Source organism: Sciurus vulgaris, assembly GCF_902686455.1.
Source record: "Sciurus vulgaris genome assembly, chromosome: 8".
Classification (NCBI taxonomy): domain Eukaryota; kingdom Metazoa; phylum Chordata; class Mammalia; order Rodentia; family Sciuridae; genus Sciurus; species Sciurus vulgaris.
Genome location: NC_136468.1, coordinates 110,465,781 through 110,484,309, shown reverse-complemented (window position 1 = coordinate 110,484,309; position 18,529 = coordinate 110,465,781). Strand labels below are relative to the sequence as shown.

Sequence of the window (18,529 nt, the reverse complement as noted above, 5' to 3'; positions counted from 1 at the left end):
CTAAGTTAGTCATTGCTGTTTTTGGTAAGTATATAGATATTAAAAGGCATGTGCCCCCCCTCCACATTTTAGTATGTCTTTTGTTGGCTAAATTGCTTATCTATGCAGATGTTTTTATAGAATCATGAGCTTGATATTGCTGTTTTAAATTTCTGCTAAAATTTTTTGTCCTCACTCTCATGTCTGAAAAATGCCACTGAAATCCTTATCCATTGTGGAGAGAGCCATTTATAATACACTATCTGGATATTTCTGTCCCAGGTTGCAGAAGGCCAAGACTCAGTTACCAGTAATTGTTATAGAAAGTGCATGCACTCCATGGAATGTTAATTATTGACATTCATTGCCTAAGCTAAGCAGTTGATAATCATTCTTTTTGAATTGCTATTCAGGTGATGGGAGGGGGGGGGACTATTTCAGTCGAAAAAAACAGTAGTAACTATTCTTCTAACTCCCTTACCAACAGGTTATACCTTTTCATGATTGACTTTCCTTATATAGTATGTTCTAGACTACCATTTAAAACTAAAAGAAACCAAATAAGTTGAAATTAATTAAGGAATTGAGCAGAATGGAAATGATGCCATGGATGATGGTTATTGAAAAGTGTGAAATACCTCATTTGACAACTCTTGTCCTTTTTTAGGACAAAGTGGAGCAGCCACCTCCCAGTCCACGAGACCTGGCAGGGCCTGGGTTCCGAGCACAATCTGATCGACTAGTGAACCATCCAAGTAAGTAATGAGCAAGAACTTAACTATAGCTTTTCAATAATACTAGGACTTTATAGTCCTTTGTATCCATGGTCATGGGAGAGGCTCAGCTCCATGATCCTCCAGAGAAAGCAAAATCTGAGAATACTCAGATCCCTTGTATAAAATGTCCTAATATTTGCATAGGACTTATGTATTTCCTCCCACTTACTTTTAATCATTGTTAGATTACTTATCATACTTAATACAATGTAAATACTAAGTGAACAGTTGTTTTACTGTATTGTTAGGAAATGATGATCAAGGAAAAAGTCTGTTCGTGTCCAGTACATGTGTAGTGTTCTTTCCAAATAATTTCAATTCATGATCCATTGAATCCATGGATGTGGAACCTGGGGATACTGAAGGTTGATGGTATATTACAAAAATTATTCTGGACACAAATGAGTAAGATTCTAATACTGTATCTTTTGTAAAGAAAACAAATTCTAAAATAGTTATCTTTATGTATTTTCTTTCAATGAACAGACTTAATTAAGCTAAACTTCAAAATCTGTTTTGTGTAAGATTTGGAATTCCACTTCAGGTGATTTGATGTTACCCTTTGTGAGGGCTCCTGCACAGGGTAACCCTCTTGTTTTGCCTTTTTAAAATTTTTTGAATAGCGTGGTTTTGCATGTATGTATTCTCCGAATTTCTTGACCTTTTTGTTTCCTTCTGTTTTGAGTCATTATGGGGAAGAAAGGAAGGGACAGTAAAGTAATGCAGAGTTACTTCATAAATTAGAAAAAATGATAGAGAATGGGGAGTCTGCTCCTGACATGAAGCAGGAACAATGTAATGGATTACTGTAGCATTTAAGTGCAAGAAATCATAAGGTTTAGAGCTGGTAGGCATTAGAATAATCAGATTTTTAAAAATTGCTTAATGAGAAAGAAGATGACATTTAGCTAAAATCAAAGCTGAGATCTAACCAGGAAGTCAAATAAATGTGTTCTCAAGCATTAGAAGATTCATAAAAGCCGCCAGAATTTTCTGTAACCAGCCTAATTTCAGGGTCACATTTCAGAAAACGTTCATATGAGATGATGGAAGGGAAAGATACCAGTTTATGAGTACTGGTTTTGAAATTTGGGACAATTTTAACTCATTACATTGTATTGTTTAGAAATTATCTCTTTCAAACTGAAATAATCTAGGTCTTGGTATTGATGTTCTTTTAGAATTCTGTGTCAGCACTTTCATCAGAAAATTATAAGAATAATTAACTGAGAGAATTTTTATAGTTTATCTCTCATCCTTTGTCTTTACGTCATACTTTCAAATATCCCCTAGATATCAGATATACCCAAGAAGTGCCCTGAAGGGGAATTTGCAGAGCAGTACTGAGAATAATAGCCTTCCACTAGAAGAGAGCTAGTTCTCCATTCTGGCTTGGAGTTAAGCAGCACAGAGTTGGAAGTTGGGCCTCCAGTGCATCCCAGTTCCTAAAACACTGCTTAAAGGAATAAAGGGACATGTCACCATATTGAACTCCACTGCTCAACCTCTCAGAGTTCTTACCTTTAAGCACTCTCATGACATCGGCCATTCTATCCTTTTTCACACATAGCATACAAAAGAGGAGAAGTGAAGGACACAGCTTGGCTTAGAACAGGCTATTCCACAGAGCACTGAACAGTGCCTGCACCACCAAAAACAGCCACCAGTGCAGGCCACTCAGTCCTGGGGAACAGTAAGGACTGAGGCCCCTTCCCTCTGCCAACGTTGGGGAGCAGGACCAGAGCCAAGCCCATTTTATCCAGCCAGGAGTTGGGGTGGGGCTTCCCTGCTCGCCGAAGATGCTGGAAAAAGACTGTTGCCAAGGAAGACTAGAGCGCATGTGAACTTGTGGCCAAGCAATCAGGCACAGCCTTGCAGCCAGAACTAAATGGAGCAGCTTCCTGGTGGGCACAGTGACTCAGGCTGCAACCTCCACAGTCTTCCACCAGGCAGTGGCTGCAGACTGCCCTGGCCTGACCACTCCATAGGGAGGAGTAGGCAGGGAGAGTGGTGGAAAAGACAAACAAAACAACCCGCCCCAAATGAGTCTCCAAACCAACATTCCAAAACACACGAAGCAATCCCATACTAGGAAATACAGCTAACAAAATCAACAGATGACCAATTTAGACCATATGCAATAAAAATAAGTCTGACAAAGGCTTTGAAATAGGCTTGTTTATATTACTCAGATGAATGAAAGACTAATGTCTCTAACACAGTGCAAGAAACCATGAAAGACAACCCGAAGAAACAAAGCAAGAATAGCTGGGTATGAAAAAGAACTGCTAGAAATTTTGAAAATGAAATATTTCAAATACTGAAATATTTTTATCTACAATTATATTACTATATCATTTCCATTTTTAAAAGTGCTATCTTTTCTCTAAAGGGGTTCAAGAGCTGAAAGTTAGTCCTAAGGGAGTCAACTTGCATAGACTGCAGAGAGGCAAAGGAAGATGGGGTAGGCAGTTAGGTACCAAGGATCCCATGATCTTTTGGAGAGGGAAGAGTATATAAGGACATTTGAGACAAGAACTGAGAATTGTCCAGAACTGAAGTAAGATAAAACCCACATTTTGTACTCAAAGAACTACCAAGGAAACTTGACAATTAGTTCATATCTAAAAACATTTAGGACTAATCTAGAAAATGGAAGAGAAGTTGTCTTAAAGAAAACCAACCGTGGGACTGATATTGACTTAGCTATGATGCCAGAGACAAGGTGATTTACTTTCAAAGTGCTGAGGCAAAAATAACTGTCCATGTAGAATTTTATACCAATATATTGCTCCCTGGTGAGGGCAAAGTACAACTTTCTTAAGCAAAGACTGAGAAAATGTGTTACCAGTAAAAACCAAGAGTAATTAAATGTACTTCAGGAAGAAGGAATGTGAAACATGGCATATAAGGAACAGTAATGTGCAGAGACAGTGGTACAATGTTGTAAGTGTAATCCCATATGAATTGTTAAAATAAGATTAAGCTGAAACTCCACACAGGTATTGAGAGTGTATATGTGTGTCTTCAGGAAATAGAGATTACTTAGTGGTTAAATTCTAAAAAGGCTTCATATAGGAGGAGTAAAATGTGAAAAAACTGGAAATCACTTTAGAAAGAAAAGTTTAATCATGTATTTTAACATGTGCAACTAAAATATTGACTATTATTACTGAAAGAATACATATATAATTTGTATTTTATAACCTAGCAGAAAAAAATACAAGGGGATATATATAGTTTTAAAAAATCAAACAACATCAAATAGAAAAAGATGAAAAATTAAGATATGAAAGAGAGAAGATGTTAAACAAAAAATACAGTGTAACATAGCAGGGGAATTCCAGATCTTTCCACCCCAGTATTATTGGACTTTCATTGGTTGAGACACCTAGGACCCTTACCCAGCAGAGAGACTCTTGATTCTTCCCTAAAAACCTGTGTAACTTTTTGAAAAATTGACCATATATGGAAGTTGCAGTAAATTTTAAGCAATCTATTCCACGCAAGCCATGTTCTTTGACCCAGTGTGATTAAATCAGATGTCAACACAAAATGTTCAAGACAAAACATGTAAACATGTTTGTAGAAACTTTAAAAGAGACCCATATTTCACTCATGGGTTAAAGAAGAAGTCACAATGGAAATGTCAGTCACTTAGAACTGAATGGAAATGAGCATAGTACCAAGTGGAAATTTGTATAGGGCTGCTAAAGAGGTATGTAGGACTAAATTCCTAAGCTTCAAAAAGAAGAAAAATTGAAATTGGAAAAATGCAAATTGAATAAGGCTAAATGCAGAAGGAAGTAATTACAAAAATTAAAATGAGAGGTTATTGAAATAAAGTGTCAATAAACAAGAACAAAATAAAAGGCAGTCTTTGTAAAAAACCATCCTAATAGCAAACGTCTAGCCCAGATGTGTAGAAGGAAAAAGGCATGAAAGAAAATCACATGAGGAGCACATTGGGGAGTTTTAGAAACAAGAAAACCATGAACAATAAATGGGGAAATACGAGGAAGATAAATAATTTATTGCAAAAATATAAAAGTAAAATTGATAATTGATTCTTTAAAAAAATCTTTACCTTTTGTGTGTGTGTGTGTGTGTGTGTGTGATGTTGGGAATTGAACCAGGGCAGGGCCTCATGCATACTAGACATGTGCTCTACTACTGAGCTACATCCTCAACCCCCAGATATAGAAATCTTAAATAACTCTGGAAGAAATGGAGTCAATAATCATTAACTGCCCCTTCAAAAATACCCAGGTATTTTTGTAGGTCCTTGTTAGCAAACTTTCCAGGAACAAATAACGTCTGTCTTTATACAAACTGTTTCAGAGGTAGACAGAGGATCAAGAACTTTCCCATTCATGATATGTTTGAGTATCTTTGAAACAGTACTAAAACAAAACAAAAAATTGGAAATGTAGATGAGTCAGATTCAGAAATTTCTCTTAAGTGAAATCTAAAATAAGTTGGGGTTATTATAGTAATGCAAGGATGGTTTGCCATTGTAAGCCAGGAACATATTTAATATGTCAAAGATTAAAGGAAAATCAAGTGGTCATCTCACTTAGACATGAAAAGAGAATTTTCCACTTATTGTAGCACAGAACAAAGAACAACAAATCTCTTAACAGACCTTCCCTGAAAAGGAAACTTTTTAACCTTCTAAAATTGATTTGTCAAGAACCTACAGCCTGCATCATCCCTAATGGAGAAATATTAGAGCCGTGCCCAGGAAAATGCAGAACCAGGCACAGATGTAAACTGTTACTGGAGGTCTTAACATTGCAATAAAATATCAAAGAAATTAAAATATCAGCTTTGAATGGAAATGAAAGCTGTTTATTTGCAAATAATATGATCATTCAAATAGAAAATCCGCACAGATATGCAAACTTTTAAAATGAATAAGAGTTCTGTAAGATGGCATGTATAATGTGATATCAACATGTAAAATTTAATAGTTTTCTTGTACACTAATAGGAAACAGTCAGGAAATATAATGTCAAAAGAAATCTCATTTATATTAGTAATGAGTTTTTTTTTTTTTTTCTTGTACCAGGAATTCAACCCAGGGACACATAACCACTTACCACATTCCCAGTCCTTTTTAAATTTTTTATTTTGAGGCAAGGTCTTGCTAAGTTTCTGAGGGCCTCATTAAGTGACTGAGGCTGTCCTTGAACTTGTGATCCTTCTGCCCCAGCCTCCCAAGTTGCTGGGATTAGAGGAGTACACCTCCATTCCTGGAAGTAACAAAAATTGAAGGTGTCTAGGAATAAACTCAGCAAGATTACCAGACATAGGATGTTGCTAAAGAGATTAAAGTACTAAAGAAGTGGAGAGTTTTAGTATGGTCATGGATGGGAAGACAGACTATAGTAAAGATTGTCATATCATCTCAAGTTCATCTTTGTATTAGTTGCAGGTACAACCAAATTCCCCGTAGGGTTTTGGTGTGACTTGGCAAATGTTTCCTAAGTTTAATAAGGAAGAGTGAAACTCAATAACAGCCAAGGGAAATGTGAAGAAGGACAAGACATATGGAGGGGTGATTTTCACTCTCAGCAAATTTCTTGAGGCATCACAAGAAGAAAGTATATGGTTTATTCATGGATGGTGGTAGACACAAGGATCAGAGTAGAGATTAACACAATGACAGAAATGACATACAGCAAAAATAGTCATGGGAGAACAGAGATCACAGGAAACATGACTGTTCTTATTGGGGGCGAGTCGGGTGCCTGGAACCTTACTATTTATTATACCCAATACTCAGTTTCAGGCAATTAAGTAATAAGAGTGAAAAATTAAAATGTCTTATTTATTTGATTAACTGAAATTAACGAACAGTGAGAATCTTCATGTTCTATGTCAAAATCAGACTTTCCTAAATAAGATGTAGCTCTATTATAAAGGAAAAATGGTAATTTCACATACAAACATGCATTTTTATACGAACACGCAAGATAATATTTAAAATACTAAAAGGCATACTTCAACCTGGGGGAAAATTGCAATGCATGCAACATGCAGTGTATTACTGTCTTCTGTTTATTAAAAAAATTCTATAAATCCTATAAATAAAAAAAAGTAATGGTCAAATAGAAAAACTAGCAAAGAGCATGAGCAGGCAGTTTGCAAAAAAAAAAAAAAAAAAAAAAAGCAAGCATGATTGTGTTCCTATCTGATTCTGGACACTCATTTTACATGAAAAATAAGGAAACCAATGGAGCTGGAAATCAAGGGAGCCAGTGCTCCGAGGTCTGTTTCAGGGAACAGAAGGGCACAGTCCCTCTTTCAAGTGTGTCCAAGTGCAGTGTTCATCTTCCCTCTTGGCACACACACGGCCCCGGGAGTCTGTGATGAGTGGACCTGGGATGTGCTGCTCTCTGGCAGTGCAGTACAAAGGCTCATTCCCTCCCTGGGAGCGGTCAGCCAGTCTCCCAGGCCAGCATGAGCATAGTCTGTAGAAACCTGGTAGGAGTCTGTGGTGTGCCTTCTCAGTACTTGCCCCAATCTTCATTCCCTTCTATTCCCATCCTTGTGCCTGACACTGTTTACTTTAAGAAAATGCCATGGAACATGTGATCAAATATGACAAGATAAGGTGCCATTTATTTTTTTGTTGTTGACCTTTTTTTTTGGTCTCATTTCCTTAATTTTCAAGTCCTAGTCAGATACTCTGATTTAGATCTGGAGTTGCCTGGTTCCTTACAAGGGTCCTGATGTTGAGAATAAAAGATTAGCTGTGACTTTCCTTGACCTGTTACTTCTATCTTGCAAAGAGGATTTATTGCTCTTGTTTTATTACCTTGTTCCTAACATAAGCTGCTTATTTTTGTGTGACAGTTGCTAAAAATGCTTCATGCCTTACTTAGTAGCACCCTGCAGGATGGGGTGCATTTTCCTTTGAAAGTGGGTGGTTTTGTAAGAGCTGGAATCACTCTAAACAATTTCTAAGAAATATTTCTTCATTGTGGTAAAATATATGAAACACAATTTACCATTCTAACAATTTTAAGTATACACTTCAGTGGCATTAATTATATTCACAGTGTTGTGCAACCATCACCATTATCTATTTCCCAAACTTCCTAGCACCCCAAACAAAACTGTACCCATTAAGCAATAATTCTCCTAGCCCTGGTAACCTCTAATCTGTTTCCTGACTCTGAATTTGCCTATTCTAGGTAACTCATATAATTGGAATTATATAATATCTAGTCTTTTGTAACTGACTTCTTTGACCTGGCGTATTTTTGAGGTTCATCCATTTTTACATGTATCAGAATCTCATGTCATTTTTTGCCATTTGGTTTGTCCATTCATTGTAGATGGGCCCTTGATTTCTTTCCCCCTTTTGGTATTGTGCATATTGTTCCTATGAACATGGACTTCCCAGCACATGAGTCTCTGATTTTAAGTCCTGTGGTCACATACCCAGGAGTGACATTGCTGGATCCTATGGTAATTCTGTATTTAGTTTTCTCCTTATCATGTTTTTTTTTTTTTTGGTGCTGGGGATTGAACCCAGGGCCTTGTGCTTGCGAGGCAAGCACTCTACCAACTGAGCTATCTCCCCAGCCCTTCTTTATCATGTTTGATGTGAAATTGCAGAAAATTGCAAGATTTAGAAATTTAGCCTTTTCTCCTTTTAAACAAGCTGTTTCTGTTGCTTACACCCAAAGCTGAGCCAACTGGGTATGATTCGCACCAGAAGCACAATTGACCAAAGATGCCCAAAGGAGCTGGTAAAGAGGTTTAAAGTCCTCGTTAGAGAGTAATTGTATTGACAGAAGCACCCAGGGGTCTGTGATCTTGGGAGGCAGTGTGGTGTCTGGGGAAGAGCCTGAGAGGGACGAGAGCCTTAGAGACCTGTCCTTTTATGCTGGGCTCATTAAAATTGCTTTCTTGGATAGCCAACCCTCAGTTTTTCAACCCACAACATGGGGCTATCAGTGCCTTCTTTGCAATTATCGTGAGTACAGGAAAGAGATGTCAGGCATGATACCATGTCTGACAGGGTAGCTCTTGTAAGGGAACACATCTGAGAGTGGGAGGCCATTGGATTTCATCTGACAAGATCCTGACAGCATTGACACATTTTTAATAATTTTTTATTTCATCTAAAAGATGCTGGACATTGAACCAGGACCTCCCACATACTACACAAGTGCTCTCCCACTGAGCTCCATCCTTTGTCCTATTCACACATTTTAACCCATGGATTCTAGGAATTTATTTCAAGGAAATGGGCGTGTGTGTGTGAGAGAGAGAGGGAGAGAGGGAGAGAGGGAGGGAGAGAAAGAACACGTATTTTTATGTATATGTCCAATTCTATTAATAACATATTCCCCCACAATAAGGGGGAGTAACTAAAAGACTAATCACATAAGCATTACAGTCACTTGAAAGATTATTATTCTGTCTTTAAATATGTTAAGTTTGTGTAACTTGAGAAAATGCTCAGATATACTAAGTGAAAAAAAATAGGGAAACGAGTTATAATACCATATGATCCTAATTTTTTTAAAAGAGCATGGTATGTATATTACATACAAATGAGGTTTAATTGTGAGTTATGGAATTATACATAGTTTTGTTCTCCTTATAATTTTCTTCATTGTAAACATTTTAGCAGGTCTGGGGATCCAGCCCAGTGGGAGAGTGCTTTCCTAGCATGTGCAAAGCCCTGTGTTCTATCCCACCCCCCCAAAAAGAATATGATAATAAAATAATAAATAAAAATTTAAACAAACTTATAACTATTTCATAATGAAGATAAACGAATAATAAATGCTGTTTGGGTTTTATTTTAAAGTACAGCATGAGACTTTGGATATTTAGTTTCTAAACCTATAGCCAAGAGGAAGAAGCAAAGGTCCTGGGGATCCATGTAAGTTCACATCAGTAAGGGGTGATGTTGGCAGCAGGATAGAATAGGAGGGAAACAAGTTGTCACAGGAACCATCAGAACCCAGTCCAGCAGAGTGAGTGTACTTACCTGGGAACAAAGAGCTGTTCAAGTCACCAAACCCAGTGACATCACTTATTCTCAGATGGAGGACCAAAGTCATTAGATAAAGGTTACATTGTGTTCTCTGACCCTGCTTAAGAAAAAAAGAAGCCAAGAGTATGATACATGATATTTACAAGGAAGAAAAATGAAAGCAGATTTTAGTGCTTCAAGCCGTTACCTTCACTGTTTAGAAACTATACTGTTCTAGGATAACACCTGCCTCCAAAGTTTTTCCAATAGGTACATTGTTTTGTTATCAGTGATGGGTGATTTTGATGGTGATACATCATCCTGGAGCAATTAGTAGCCCTACTAGTTCCAAAATGAAACAGGTAGTGGGGATGTAGCTCAGTGGTAGAATGCTTGTCTTGCATGCATGAATTCTTGAGTCCATCCTCAGCATCACTGAAAAAAAAAAAAAGAAAGGGAGAAAAAAAAAAAGGAAAAGAAAAGAAAATGAAATGGGTGTAGGATGTGGAAGTTTAGAAAGTCAATCTATTTTTCTTGGTTTATTCTCAGAGGGGTCACTTAAGATCTTTGGACACAGGCGATACGTCACAGTGAGGATGAGCAGTGGATTGGAATGCCCTTTGAATGGCTATATGCTAGGAGATCCCTGGAAGATGGAGAAGGGTGTCCATATAGGCAATGGAATGTGCGTAAAGCTCCTAAGATCTCGGGGCTTTCAAAGAGCAGAGAGGGTAGCAAGTGAGGGAGGGAAAGGAGACAGCGTGTCTCCAAGTTCTCGGAGATTGACAGTCTACCTCCTCTCATGACAGTCATTTGGGGTGAGAAGTTTGTTTCTGTTGTTTGCATCTCTTCAATTTCTAAATGTTCTGTAATAGGAGTTTATTATTCCTGAAATGGAAAAAAAATAACAAGTGAAAATGTAAAATGAATGATTGTATCATACCAGTATGTACACTAGACTGCAGAAATTTCCAGCTAAAAGGGGCTTGGTGGCACCTGGGTTAGGAACTGCAGGATGACGATGGTGATGATGGTGACAAATTGGAGACTTGGGCTAGATTATCCCTGGTGTTTTTTCTTTCAATCAACAGACCTATAAATGGAGAGACTGAGGCTGAGAGTCTTAGTAAGATGCCCCAAAGTCCCAGAGAGGTCACTTTCAATGGTGGAATGGGAATCAAAGCCAAGTGCATTTAGCATCAGTTTTGAGATAACTTAAGAGGACCACCAGGCACACACCTGGAAATACATAAAATAACACTTGAAGAAGCTTTGCCTTTCCGCTTTCTCCAGAGAACATATATTTCTTGAGGACTCTGAGTCTTACTTATTCTGAAGTTTCCACCATAGTGCCATTTCTGGAGTCATATTTCATAGATATTTATTTAATGAATTCCTGAGCTCACATGTCCTAAATAGATATGGGCTTCAGAAAACTCTGAAGCCCTGCCTCTTCTCTGCGCATGTGACATTCTGGTAATTCCAGGCAAGCAAAGACAACCAGCTGACAAAGCCCTTCCCTTCCTGCCAGGCTATTCCCGGGCATTAGGAGAATCTTAGATAAGGACATGATCATAGAGAAAACACAGTAGTCTCCCAAGAAGAGAGTGGCTCCTCATTGTTGCTTTTAAACCAGGCTTGTAGCATTACTCCTTTTTTGGGGGGTGGGTACCAGGGATTGAACTAAGGGCTACATGACTACTGAGCCACATCCCCAGCCCTGTTTTGGATTTTATTTAGATACAGGATCGCACTGAGTTACTTAGTGTCTCGTTGTTGTTGAGGCTGACTTTGAACTCGGTATCCTCCTGCCTCAGCCTCCTGAGCTGCTGAGATTACAGGCATGCACCACTGTGCCTGGTTTGCAGCATTAATCTTTAATGACCTCTCATTTAGTCCAACTTTTACTGTCATATAAAAATGGCCTCAACATATTAATCATTTTTTGCATTCATATACAAGTAAAAGTAACTTTTTTTTCTTAGTTATCAATTTCCTCATTGTGAAACTACACTATTTTCAAATATAAGGGTCTTTTTCTGAAGTGCTAAATAGAATCCTGAATAATTGTGAATGTGGGCCACTGGTTGGTTCTTGATACCTAAGATTATGATACTTTTGATTTGTTAGCCCCCTCTCCCCCCACATACCTAATACTTTTTATTAGGGTTGAGATGTAAAAAAAAAAAACTAGGAGAATTATCTAGAATCCTTTCCCCACAAAAGTCTCCCAATGTCAGTCTTTTTGCCTCATGGAATATGAAATAGGTCATACCACAGGGAATAATGGCATATGCACATCAGTAATGATCCTCCTGCAGTGTCAGGTAATAGGATGATATTGTAGTCTGTTAGATTTTTGTGATTTCCTTCTTCCCATCTTCTACTTCCTGTATGTTTAGGTGACTTCCCTATTGCAAAATTAAGTTCTTAAACTATTAAGAACTTATGCTTCCTGTTATATCCCATTGAGTCCACCTAACTATCTCATGATATAATATCCACAGATATAGGGAGGAAACAGAACCAGAGGTGCATGAGTTGCCCTGGCTATACCCGTCATGTATTACAAAGCTGAGATTTGGACCAAGGCTGATAGACTCCCTCTCCGAGCCTTTTTTCCTCTTCTACCTCAAGATTAGCCTTCCTTTCTTATCCAGGTCCACCAATATTTTCCTTCCTTTTTGATTCTTCAGATTTTTCAGTGGCTCAAACTGAGATTTCAACTGTAGGGATCAATTTTCCTTGGCCTTGAAGACAGCCAAGGAGATGGGATCCTTGCAGCCCCTCCCCCACCATGGACCGTGGCTTCCCCTTAATTGTGCTTATTCCTTCCTTTCCACTTTGAAGATCATTTGTCTTAATAAGGAAGATATGAACAAAAAGGCATTGAGGAGCTTGCATTCTCTCTGTCTTTCCCCAATGTCAGGCAAGCAGCAGACCTCTTCCTCCTGGTCCTTATTTGGAGCAGAACTGAAAAAGCCATTGTCGTCCTTTGTCATTTTTCAAGTCTCAGCTATTCTGGGCCTTCGCTTTCCTGATGCTCTGACAGTTCACGCCACTCTTTTGTCTCGTCCCTTTGAGCAGATAATTGGACTCCATTAATGTTTCATGTTTCCTTTAGCTGTCAGGATGCTCCCTGCTCAATAGAGGGCTTTATCCCTGCAACTCTTTCTGTTCTCCTGGTGGGTTTGCTTTTCCTCGGCTTGCTTGCCCTGTGGTTTTCCTGTGACTTCCATTCATTCGTTCATTCGTTCGTTCACTCGTTAAACAAGTGTGTCTGTTGCTTGTCAAAGCCATGAGAGGCATGGGGCCCAGACCCAGGGCATACACAGCGATCCCCGTGTCAGTTCTGTCTTAATGTTCATGTAACGTGGATCCTTTTGTCCAAGGAAGTATAGATTGTAGCAGGTTTTGTTTAGAAATAAATAATTCTTTTATTTAATTATGAGCGGTGATGAACGAATATCTAATTTTCTTTAAGTAGAAAACAAAATCATCCTTTCTTCTAAAATCCAATATTGTTATATTTTTCACCATATTGTACTTTATATAGACTTTAAAAAAAAATCTACAGTTAACCTGTATTAATCAACCTCCATCCATTTCAGTTTGTAGAAAGCTTTTTTAAAAAATTTTTGGAAGGAGTTATTTTTCTTACATAATTTTAAACTCTATCCCCAAAGTAAGACCTCAAGCTAGAGATTTTAAGGAAGGTTAAAAAGCCCTCTGTCATTCAGTACAGAATGTACTACTGCCTTCAGAAGCAATTTAACAAGATCTCAAAAATCACTTTCATTAACATAGCTAATGCACACCCCACTGTGAATTAATCCCACTTCTAAGTAGTTTCTCAAAAATGTTAGTTCCTCACCTGTGGGCAGGCACTATTATGCATGCATATTTGCAGTGAATCTTTGTCGCTAGAAGGAGTAAACATTTCAGGGGAGTTAAACAATCCATCAATCCAGGATGCCCCTCAAATCCACTAGGGTTGGAGCCAGAGCCTGCTGGTGTCCTCACCCCCTGCCATTTCCTGTAGGACTTGCCTGGTCCTATGATTGGTCGCCAACATCTGTTCAACTCTGCATTCAATTCTGACCAATAAAGGCCTTGGTAACAAGTCTCCATGAGATGACGTTAGCTTATAGTTTCTTAACCCTCCCATTTTTGTGGATATAATTTTAAATGCATCGCATTTGGTTGTCAAATAGCATAAACTAATGACTAATGCTTCCTGCTGGGGAACTCTGTGCAGTGAATGGGGACTCTTGCACCCCGACTTCTGATGGAGGAATAGCCTGAGTCCTGTATCTTAGAAAGTTTACCTGCTTTGGAGCAGATATGGTAATTCTCAACGCGATTGTGGCTGCTGTGGGAGGCCTCTCAACCTTCTGACTTCTCACACGGCACCTGTACACACCCCCCAGGTGCAGCAACATATACTGATTGCTTTTCTGGAACTTGCTATTGATTTGTGACCTTCTTCATCTGGTGTATTAGCTACCCCTCAGTCAGGACTAGCTATAAGCATTTCTGTATGTTTAAAACCAGCTTATTCTTTGGTCCATACCACCACCACCTCCTCCCTGGGCATTTACCTTTTCTCTCTGCTGACCATTAAAATAAATTGCTTCCTCCTTGGTATTCCTTTCCAACCTTTTACTTCTCTTCCAAACTTACCACACTTGGTTTTATAATTTGTCAAATACATCTCTTTTCTAACAGTTTATTTCTAGGTAAATAAACTGAGGCACAGAGTTTCTCAGTTACCAAGGTGTTCTGATATATTCAGAACATCCACTTCAATCCAAAGTGGGACACACTTCATCCTTCTTATGTATTAATAATTTCTTTCCTTCTGTCCCTCCCTCCCCCTTCCTCCCTCCCTCCTTCCCCCCTTCCTCCCTCCCTCCCTCCCTTCCTTCCTTCTTCCCTTCCTCCCTTCCTCTCTCTTTCATTGGTACTGGGGATTGAACCCAGGGGTGCTTTACCACTGAGCCACATCCCCAGCCTTTTGTAATTTTTTTGAAACACAGTTTTGCTAAGTTGCTGAGACTGGCCTTGAATCTGAGATCCTCCTACCTCATCGCCCTGAGTTTCTGGTATTGCAGGTGTGCTCCACTGTGCCTAGCTTCTTTACACTTTCTTTGTCACACCTTTGGAGACTGAAGATCCAAGATCAAGGCCTTGGCAGTTTCAGCATTGTATGAAGGTCCACATCCTCATAGATGCTATCTTATTGTGTTTTCATTCAGTGGAAGAGTTGAATGAGCTCTCTGGGGTCCCTTTTATCAGGGAGTTCCATCTTCATGACCTGATCATCCCCTAAAGGCCCCACCTCCTCATACCTTTACCTTGAAAATTAGGTTTCTATTAACACATGGATTTTCAGGGAAAACAAAATATTCAGACCATAGCAGGAACTCTGTCCCTCCTCTGAACCAAATCCCAAAGGGTGGGATTCAGCATATCAGTTAAGTTCCAGGAACCTGATTATACCTATAAAAGGCCCCAGGTGGTCCCACACATGGACAGGTTGATAGAGGAAGCTCTGGATAATTCTCCTCTGCCCCATCCTGAGTGCCCTCTCCTGGATAAAACTGCATTCCCATCCAGGTCCTGGAGAGCCAGCTCCTGTCTCCTGGGCTTTTTAGTTCTGGGAGACATGCCAGTTCTTGGAATTGCCTGGTAGGGTTCTCCTGGGATGACTTTCCACCTCCAGATGCCTCAGAATCAAGGCTTTTCTGAGCTGAATACTCTCGCCATGATTGACTTGCCTGGAAACAGAGATCTCATTTTAAAACTCTTCTTTTTGCCAAGCAGTAAGCATAACCATGCTAGGAGAATTTTTGGCCCTTGGTGTGTGTTCATAGAAGTTTATTCATTTCGCCACAGATCTCTTCATCTGAGGACATGATCTGTACTCCATATTTCCTTTAACTTCCCACCTATTACTAAACTGTACTCAAGATACAGGGTCTTGGGACCTCCCCTCTCCACCCCTGCCCTTTTCAGCTTGAGGCAAGCTCTTTCAGTTGGGAGCCCATTCTTTAATTCCTACAGGATACATCCACCTCCTGTCTCCCTGTTAGTTGCTGCTTAATTGGATCAGGTTTTAACTTCTTCGTAGTTGGAATTATTTTTCCAGAGGTAGTAAAAAAATGTTTCGTGTCCTTCTGTATACTTTATATTTAGCAGCAGACTCCTTTTCCAGAGCTTGTTGCTTAAGGCATTACATCTGGGTGGCAGGGATTTTTGTTTTAATTGACACATAAACATTACATGTATTTATGGAGTACCATGTGATATCTTGATACATGTATACATTGTATAACGTTCAAGTTAGGGGAAGCCTCTCTCATCTGTCTTCTCAAACATGCATTTCTTTGTGGTGGAAACATTAAAAAAACATGAGACACTTTATGCATTTACATGTTATCCTTACATGGGGCTGTGCTAATGGTCTATCATTCCAATTTGTGTGTGATTCCTGTTTTGTTAACATCTGTACTCTAGCACCTGAAACGATGTTGGATATGCAGTAGTGTTCAGTAAATATTTGTTGAATGGAGAAAAATATTGGTCACATGAATGGATTTTAGATTTATGGAGTTAAGTTCATGGAATTATAGAGTGTTAATGTTGAATGTGATAATAAAGATTCCCCAGTGTCTCATTTACCTTTAAAACATCGACTTTTTGAGAGCACAGTGCCAGTGAGTGACAGACTTTTGGACCACAAGCTGGATTTTCCCTTTTCAATTCCAGTGTTCTTGGACTAATATTTTTAGGGTTGATGGAAAATGGGAACCTTCCAGAATGACAAGTTATTTATATAGTTTCTTGTACCCAGGCTTCTGCCTGATTTATGATGTAATAGAAGAATTAGGAATTAAAACCAAAAGGTTAAAAAGAAACATTAAATTGCTTGAGAAAGATACAATTTATCTTTTGCCCTTTTTGAAGGATATTTTTTTGGGTAGGTTTCTCCTCCTTTGTATCTCTTCTGAAATACAAAGAGAAAACTGCATAGCTGAATCTGTGCTTTTAAAATGTAATTTGTAGCTCAGGTCCTTGGTCCTTACTTGGCAGGGTGAAACTTTTTGGTAGTGGAAAATTCCTTTAGTGTGTTGTGTCGGCTCAGTGGTACAGAATTCAGGCTGTCTTAAAGGACCAACAGAGACTTAGTAATGCCCAGGTGCTTCCTTGCAACAATGTGGCAGGATAAAATATAAGAAGGAATAATTTACAAACTTTACTAGGTGACACTCACTGGATGATGGATGCCAGGTCTTTAATTTTAATGAATGGAATCATTGAGTGAAATAGGTAGCTTTTCTAATTTAAAAAATAGATCATTGTACAATTCCCAAAACATAGATTAAAAGATAAATCTCAATGGAATCAAAGTATATGGGGATTAATCATTATCTTTCTCTCTCTCTTCTTCTTCTTCTTCTTCTTCTCTCTCTCCACCCCCCCCACCCCCTGATGGTGGTAGAGGTAGAGTTACCTAGTTACCAATCAGGATATCTTGATTTCGTGATTTGCTCTAGACCTTAGCCTGTACCATTAGTTGCCCTAAGGAAATGGTTGTCTCTAAGAGTAGATAGACTTTCTGTGTTTATGTAAGTTCTATTTATTAAGGCTCTATTGACACTGAGGCTTTGAGCAGATCCTACCTAACACAGTTCAGAGAATTGTTGGAGGAAGCATAGAGAATTAGTACTGGAAGTCCTTATTTTTGTTAGGATAAAGGAATCCATATTTATGGCAACTCTGTGAAGAGATGGACAGACTTGTCCTTTAACAAGCCGTCTACTTGGCATCACCTGAAGGGGAACCTGTGAAGGTAGTTCCAGGTGCCTTTGCACATCCTCACCTATTGCTCTGAGCCTTCTCCTTGTTAGGGTTTTTCTAAGTTTTATTTTTCCTCCTGACCAGGTCCTTGTACTTGTCTTGTTGACTGAATATTTCTTTTCTAAAATTGCCCCTTAACATTTTCCTACTACTAAGCCTGTGTTGTTACTGATCATCCAAGACCACACTGGGGCTGACTTTTGTTAGACCAGCCCCTATGCTGGCCACCTTGAGTGACAGCCATGCCTGGATTTTTTCAGCTCCTATCATGGAGGTGGTCCAGTTTGAGTAGGCATGCTGGCCCAAGTGACAAGGAAACAGGGCTGAGGGGGCCACTCAGTGCTGGAGATGAATGTTTCCCACAAGGGCTGGAGCAAGCAGGGGCTGGGCTCAGGAGAGACTCTTTTGCTTACCAGAAGGGGCAGTGCTTGGGGCCATGGGGAAGAGGCTCTGTCAATGAAGAGTGAGCATGTGGCATTGTGTCACATTCAGGCAGGTTAGGGTAGAGGGTACCTTAAAGGAACCCAAGTAGATTAGGAAGACGAAACTCTTAATTGACCATATTTGAGGGTATTGACAAATCCAATTTTAAAATGGTTTTTTTTGTTACTATTGTTAATTGTGTTAAAACATACCTAAGATAAAATTTACCATCTTAACCTTTTTTTAAAGAAGCATTCAGTTCAGTGACTTTAACAACAGTTACATTGTTGTACAACCACCACCAACATCCATCCACAGAATTCTTGTCGTCTTCTCCAGCTGAAACTGTACACATTAAACACCAACTCCCCATCCCCCTCACCCCACCACCCTGGCTGCCAGCATGGCGCTTTCTGTCTCTATGAATGTGGCCTCTCTTAGGACCTCATATAAGGGGGTCAGTCATAAAATATTTCTTTAGTAATTT

The 18,529-nt window shown here is 39.0% G+C and overlaps 1 protein-coding gene across 4 annotated transcripts in view; it reads left to right on the top strand.

The window, feature by feature from the left end:
* Positions 1 to 18,529, top strand: part of GRB10 (growth factor receptor bound protein 10) — a 198,281-nt gene that overhangs the window by 88,652 nt on the left and 91,100 nt on the right. For all 4 annotated transcript variants that reach the window (XM_079150330.1, XM_079150331.1, XM_079150329.1 and 1 more), the window contains one exon: positions 647 to 734. Coding sequence is in view for 2 of the 4 variants with exons in the window: in XM_079150329.1 (XP_079006455.1) it covers positions 647 to 734 (88 nt within the window). In the remaining 2 variants the exon portion in view is untranslated. The remainder of the gene's footprint in view (positions 1 to 646; positions 735 to 18,529) is intronic.